This window comes from Poecilia formosa, unplaced genomic scaffold, assembly GCF_000485575.1.
Source record: "Poecilia formosa unplaced genomic scaffold, Poecilia_formosa-5.1.2 Scaffold263, whole genome shotgun sequence".
NCBI classification, from domain to species: Eukaryota; Metazoa; Chordata; class Actinopteri; order Cyprinodontiformes; family Poeciliidae; genus Poecilia; species Poecilia formosa.
Window position 1 is genome coordinate 353,698 of NW_006800202.1, and position 6,742 is coordinate 360,439.

Sequence of the window (6,742 nt, forward strand, 5' to 3'; positions counted from 1 at the left end):
ATGTAGCAAGGACTTTGATCTGCTGATTCTCTGCATCAAATGGAGCAACAGTGATTCAGATAATTACTTTTTCACAAAGGGCAAGTTAGTAGATAGATTCATCCCGTAAATGAAATTATCTCCTGAAAATCGTATTTTGTGTTTACTTAGGTCATCTCAGTCTGATTTTTAGCATATTGATCAGCAGGGGATCTCTAGTTGTATATATTTTAAAAAAATATTGAGTATTTATCTCATTAGTGCTTAATTATATGGAAAAACGTGAGGCTTCAGGTCTCCTTTTCCCTGCGTTTTTATTTCTGCGCGGCTCACACACCGGTGAGCTGTAAAGGAGCGGACCCGCTGGAGGAAGCCAGCAGATGGCAGCCGAGCAGCTAAAGGCGCTAGCCGTCATAAAACTTAAAAGAATACGAAGAAGTCGCTCTGTCTTTCCTTTGAAAGGTGAGTGTTTTAGGTAGTTGGAGAATTTTATCTAAATGAGAGTTTGGTCAACATGATTTGTTTCTTCATGTCAGTGGTTTATATATTTATGTTCTGCTGTGTTTAGCTTACAAGCTAAGTAACAGCGGCTGGTAGCAAGCAGCTAAACAAGCTAAGCTAACATTATAAAACAATCAGGACCTTGTTACTGGATGTTGTCTCCTTTTTACAGTCTCAAATACACATAAACTGTCTGTGGTTGTAAATCGGCCTTAAAGCCCCTTAAAAGAGTTGGATGCTATTTTCAGTCCATCCTGATTTGGTAAAATAAAAGTTAAGAGTTTCTTACATTTCATGTAATCAATGCCCGTCCTGCGTGTAGTGTGTTTTCATCAGTGCTTTGCTTCTATATTTAATTTGATATGCTTAAATGGAGCAGATGATTTTGTTGTAAGATGTCCTGCGTTATAAAGCAGAGAAATGCTAACTCTAATCAGCCCGGGACCTTCTTGGTGCAAAGCAAGTTTGTTTCGGCAACAAGGCAATTCAGAATGCTTTACATGGTGAAGATGTAAAACATGGCATAATCAAGGAAAACTTGAAATATAGACTCATATCAATATTAGAGTTATTAATATAAGGCAACTTTAAACAAACTGGGTTTTTTTTTAGCTCCCATTTAAAGGAACTCAGGGTTTCAGCAGCTTTGCAGTTGAGTTTCTCTAGATCTTGCTGGGACGTTAGTCCTTTAATCCTGGAAATGTTCTTCAGGTGATAGAAGGCCGACTTTGTAACTGTCTTTATGTGTCTGAAGGTTCATGTCTGAATGCATCAATAATTTTCAATCGACAAAATGACCAACATATTTGATGTGTTCTGATGATTCTAACAATAGAACTTCACAAAATGCAACGTCTGTTACTGGTTTTCACAAGTATCGACTAAATGAGGTGTTTGATGTTTTTGTAAAGTAAAGCACTTTGAACTGCCTTATTGCTGAAATGTGCTATACCAATAACCTTCACTGGTAACTAATCTTATAATTTGCTTTAATCTGAGCTTGCAGATTAAACAAGTGGGGATCCAAGATATGACCTTGTGGAACGCCACATGTGATTTCTGCCCACTCCATTGAAAAGTTACCCATTGAAGCCTCTGTTCTTTAGGCAAGACTTGAACCAGTCCAGTACTGTACCAGAGCATCTGACCCAGCTGGAACAGGAGGATGAAAATGAAACATTCCTCATGATCAGATGAATAAATCTGTTTTTGTTCTCCACAGTGGCTGATGCTTCCCAGTGTCTCCCGCTGCACTCGGCCCATCTGCCTTTCTGTAGTTCGGCCTCTGGCTCACTTCAGACCGCCCATGGACCCGGACCCTAACCGGCCCGTTGAAACAACCATCAGAACCAAACTGACAGAGAAGTTCAAGCCCGACCACTTGGAGGTCCACAACGAAAGCCACATGCACGCGGTTCCCCCCGGATCCGAATCCCACTTCCGAGTCCTGGTGGTCAGCACTCAGTTTGTGGGTCTGCCGCTGATTCAGCGCCACCGTCTGGTCAATGAGGCGCTGAAGGAGGAACTGAGTAGCCGTGTTCATGCGTTGGCCATCCAGGCGAAGACCCCTGAGCAGTGGGGCGTGGACCCTGCTCTGGGCAAGAGCCCGTCCTGCATGGGGGGTTCGAAAAACGACCGCACCGTCGAGGAGAAGCTGAAGGCCGGGCGGGAATGAAGCGCTGGACTCTCGCAGCCCGCTCTTTGGTTTTATCTGCTCTGAAGGTAAAATGATGGAAGAATAAACCATCTCTTCACATTAATATTCATCTACGGTGATTTCCCTGATGTTAGTGTAAAACTGAGTACAGATGAGAATAATCAGGTTGGTTTTCTGTGCTTTTCTGCTGCTGAATGTAAATAAAAGTGTTTTCTGAGATTCATTTCCATTTTGAAAGATTTATTTGCATAAATATCTGCTTATTATATTAGGAGGGAAATTATTAGCTATTGGATTTATTTCTAGTTGAAGTCAAAACGTTTCAGTTCAGACATAATGCTGTTTGCAGTGATGCTGATTTAAAACCCAAATCTTTATCAATTAAATAATCCCTTTAACTTTTTTCTGTGTTTTATGTTTGTTGCATGTTATTTTGTTAAATGAAACCTTTAAGTCGGATAGTATTTTTTTTATTTTGGGTCAAACTGAGGATAAAGTTAAGCTGGTTTACTGTTGGTTTTTGTATTGGATGTTAATTAGGGGTGTCGGTGTAAAGGGGGCTGACTATAGATATCTGTTTCACTTTTTAGATTTTTATTTCCTTCCACTTTGTGTTGGTTTGTCATATAAATCCAAATAAAATATGCAAATATGTTAAGTTTTTGAAATAACAAAATATGAGTAAAGTCCAAAGGGTCTTCTCAAAAATCACTTTTTTCTTTAATATTTTATTTTCCATATCACAGTAAGCTGTGCCACAAACATCCAGTGACTTTTTACTGAAAATCAGAAACAGTCTTACTCATTTATTATACTTTGCTAAATTATAGACTCACAAAATGGAAAAATAATGGCTCAAAAAGTGAAATAACTGTAAACATTAAGGAAAATGAAAAATTTTACATGTAAGAGGTAAAAGAGAATTCAGGTAGAGTTTTGACACCACTGGGTTTCTGTATATTATAGACAATTGATCTGGCTTATTGATCGTTCTTTGTCAGTCCTGCTGGCTCGACACAAGGGGGCGGTATATGCTCACACAACGAACAACTGCGCAGATGTTTAAAAATATTTTAATCTCCTTTAAAGACACAATAACAATCATTTTAAGTCACTTTTTATTAGATATTTACAAATCTGAGAAAATCAAATCAGAAACTAGATGTTAAAATGGGTCAAACTAAGTTCACACAAAGATAAATTTAACTTTTAGGAGGAAATGTTTAAAGTCTAAACGTATTTTAATGTTTTATGTGAGTTTTCACGTCATTAAGTAAAAATCAGATTTAAAGAAGCAGAAAGTCCATGAGTTTGTTCTGGTTTCCAGCTGGACCCAGTCATGAAGTTGTTCTTGTTTATAACGTGATGACGGGTAAAAATCACCTCCTCAGGAGGCGAGGAAGATGAGACAACAGCTAAAGTGTCAGCTGGAGTCTGGCGTGAGGAAAACGGGCGTCAGAGGTTTAAATCAACTCGGCTTTGTCAGGTCAATAAAGCAGAATGTTTCCCTCCAGCAGAGTTATTGTTAGCTGATGACGACCGGCCTCCAGAGGAGCCGAGTGTCGACTTCTACCGCCATCCTGGGCCTGGACCCGACGGCCTGTCAGGCCGAGCAAAAGGTTCTGGTGAGCAGGGAGAGCAACTGGTGTCACTGGTCTAGAAAAAGGCAAACAGTAACACAACCAGTTTACGACCCCTGGCACTCATTAGAGCCAGGAGGGGCCCGCGGATCGACCCGGGGCCCGGAGCGCCCTGCACTCTGCTGCTGCTGGGGAGATTTATGCCCTACGATTCCAGGTGGCGTTATGATCCGGCAGAGAGGACGGTGAGGTGGAGTGCTGGGACTTGTCTCTGCACTTAACAGGTTGGCTTGTTTTCCCTGTGAGCAGTACATCACCCGTTCATTAGAGGGGGTTCTGCAGCGAAATGACAGGTTCTGTCGGGTCAGAGCAGTAGATGGTGACCCAGAGGGGCTCCGCATGAAAATACCTTTCACTTTGGAGACAAACTGTCCAGAAAACCCATATTTATATCCCCTAAGAAGGTAAATAATTCACACTTTACACTCAGAAAACTGAGAGAGAAATATTCAGGATCTTTTTTTTTTGTCATCAATAGTTTTTAAGTCAACAGATTAAGTATTTCATACTTTTTTTCTTTGTTCACCATAAAAAGTTTATTTCAAAATGGAATTACTGAAAAAAAATCCACAAAAACAATGACTAAAAATATCACACAAAAATAACAATAGAGGCCATTCATTAGATAAAATACTTATATCAAAATAAGTTAAACTTTTCCAAGTTCAACTTTATGCCAAAAGGTGAAAATTAATAGTTTATAAATGAAAGTGAATAAATTTTCTTAGAGGAAATTTTAGTGTTTCTCCATATACATTTTTAAACAGAAGACAAATAATAGCATTGATATCACTATTCATTAAAAAAGCAATTTAATCTTTATTTAATTAAATTATAAACATTTTTAGCTTTTAATTTTTAATTCTTAACTAAATTTGACTCCATAGATTTGTAGTAATTTAAATATTTTGAATTACAAATTTTTATTTCAGATGATTCTTACAAACATTCATAGCTGAACGTCGGACCACCGCCGCTCCTTCACCGCAAAAACACAAAATCTTAGCGGGTATTTTTTACCTAGTTTCTGGTGCAAATATCTCAGTGCACATCAAATAAGACAAAACTAACTTACAAGTAACTTTTCTGTAAGATAAAGCAGCTGGCTTTAAGGCAATAACTCCTTAATATTAATAAAAATAACTGGCAGATTATTTCACTTATGGGAAAAAAATGTATTTATATTAGTGAATAAATCTGCCAGTGGAACTAATACTTTTTATTAATATTGAGCAATTATTTATGTAGAAGCAGCTCTTGTACTTTGCTGAAAAGTTTCTTGTAAGTTACTTTTCTTATTCCAGGTGTATTTAGTTATTTGCACTAGAAACTAAAACTACTTGGTTTGTGTTTTTGCAGTGTTTTCCTCCAGATCCGGCTCCAGCAGTGATGGATCTGTGTCCGGTCCCGGCTCTGGCCCATCAGCTCTGCGTGGGCCAGTGCAGGTCAGTGGGAACCCACCTTGGCGGTTCTGGTTCTGCGTCACCGGTCCGGGACAGATGGTGCCAGGCTGGTGCTGGGACCCTGAACGGGGCAGGGTTCCCGCGTACCAGAGCGGCCGCTGATTTATGCTGCGGCTCCTTCTGCACAGTTGACCTCTGCTGGTTGAGGGTCATCCACCGGTGGGGTGGCTGAAGGGAGGTCGGGTGGGGTTCTGGGAGGTCGGGTGGGGTTCTGAATGCAACAAATGGGTGCCTGAGAAAGGGTGGCTGTGCCGTCCCACGGGACTGGTGTCGTCTTGTGGCCCTCAGAGCAGCTGCAGGATCTGTGCAGCATGTGTGTACAGAAAGCAACGCGTTTCATTTAAACCATCGGTGTTCAAAGTGAGGCCTGGGGGCCATTTGTGGCCCTGAGCTTGTTTTCTGTGGACAAATTAGGACAAAGATGCATCTTTTAAATTAAACTATACTTACCAAATGGTAGATGCAACACAGAGAAAACATCTTTCCCAAACTTTCTGGTTTCCTTCTGTTGTCATGGTAACTTATACTCTAAAGCATAATTCTGCTAGTTGTAAAGTAATTTATTGGTAAAACCCATAAAAAATCTATTAAAATATTCATTATTAGCCATCAATATTTACTTTTAAAATAATATTGAATATTTTTCACATTGAGGTAACTTGGTAGTATGCAGATAAAAATAGCTTTTATTTGATTTATAAATATTATTTAAGTACACAACTGTTTCCTTGAACGCTCTGTTTGTGTCGCTTCAGGACCGCATAAAAACCTATGATGTGCCACATTTGGTCCCCGGACCTTGAGTTTGCTCTAAAGTACCTTATTGCACCCAAATCTGCTTTTAATTAAAGTATCAAAACTTTGCAAAACACAGCTATTAAATTAGTTTCTATTGACCATATAATTGCAGAATTTGACATTTTGAAAATAAGTTTGTTTAATTGAAACACGTCAATTTCCAGAAAACTCTTTTCTGATGAAAACTTTTTTGATGTGTTGGTTATCAAAATTGGATTGTTTCACAAAACTCCACTGGAAACTATTTTTTGACACGAGTCGCATGATTAATAACCGGATGTTGCTACTGAGGCAAACCACGAAGAAGACGATGACAGGAAGTGGTTTTAATGAGATCACATGAACAAACTTCTTCCTGTGTGATTTTAATTGTGTTTCTTATTTAATGGAAACAGAAATGACAAAACTAAGTTTTGTTTTTTTACATTAGCAGAATATCAACGTTTTTTTTTTTGCTGAAATTCGTAACGGAAACACAACTGGTGTTTTCAAATGAAGACCTACCTGGATCCTGTCTGTATTTTCTTTCAGTTTTCTTTGACAAGCAAACTGGACGCCTTTGATTTAACAAGAAAAATGTGTAAAGACCATTTGTAGTTTTGGATCTGCAATCTTATTTTTAAAAATAAAATCTCATTACTCTTTTTTTTATATAAAAATAGTCCCTGCAATTTATTGAGTAGGTAAAAAAAAAACTAAAAACA

General features: G+C 38.7%; 1 protein-coding gene across 3 annotated transcripts; it reads left to right on the forward strand.

Moving 5' to 3' along the window:
• The first annotated feature begins 326 nt into the window (after positions 1-326).
• On the forward strand, positions 327-6,405 carry bola1 (bolA family member 1). 3 transcript variants are annotated; one of them, XM_016680932.1, is made up of 4 exons: positions 328-441; positions 1,487-1,586; positions 1,703-2,202; positions 5,137-6,405. In XM_016680932.1, exon 3 carries the CDS (start codon positions 1,709-1,711, stop codon positions 2,153-2,155), a length of 447 nt encoding a protein of 148 aa, XP_016536418.1. In that variant the 5' UTR covers positions 328-441; positions 1,487-1,586; positions 1,703-1,708; the 3' UTR covers positions 2,156-2,202; positions 5,137-6,405. The 3 variants fall into 3 exon arrangements, with proteins under 3 accessions (XP_007570603.1, XP_016536418.1, XP_016536417.1); XM_016680931.1 differs by lacking the exon at positions 5,137-6,405 and having other exon boundaries at positions 1,703-2,360; XM_007570541.2 differs by lacking the exons at positions 1,487-1,586; positions 5,137-6,405 and having other exon boundaries at positions 327-441; positions 1,703-2,360.
• The last annotated feature ends 337 nt before the right edge of the window (positions 6,406-6,742 follow it).

Bases quoted from the DNA above. Each gene is read 5' to 3' on its own strand.
- bola1 (XM_007570541.2), top strand. From the start codon at position 1,709: ATGCTTCCCAGTGTCTCCCGCTGCACTCGGCCCATCTGCCTTTCTGTA.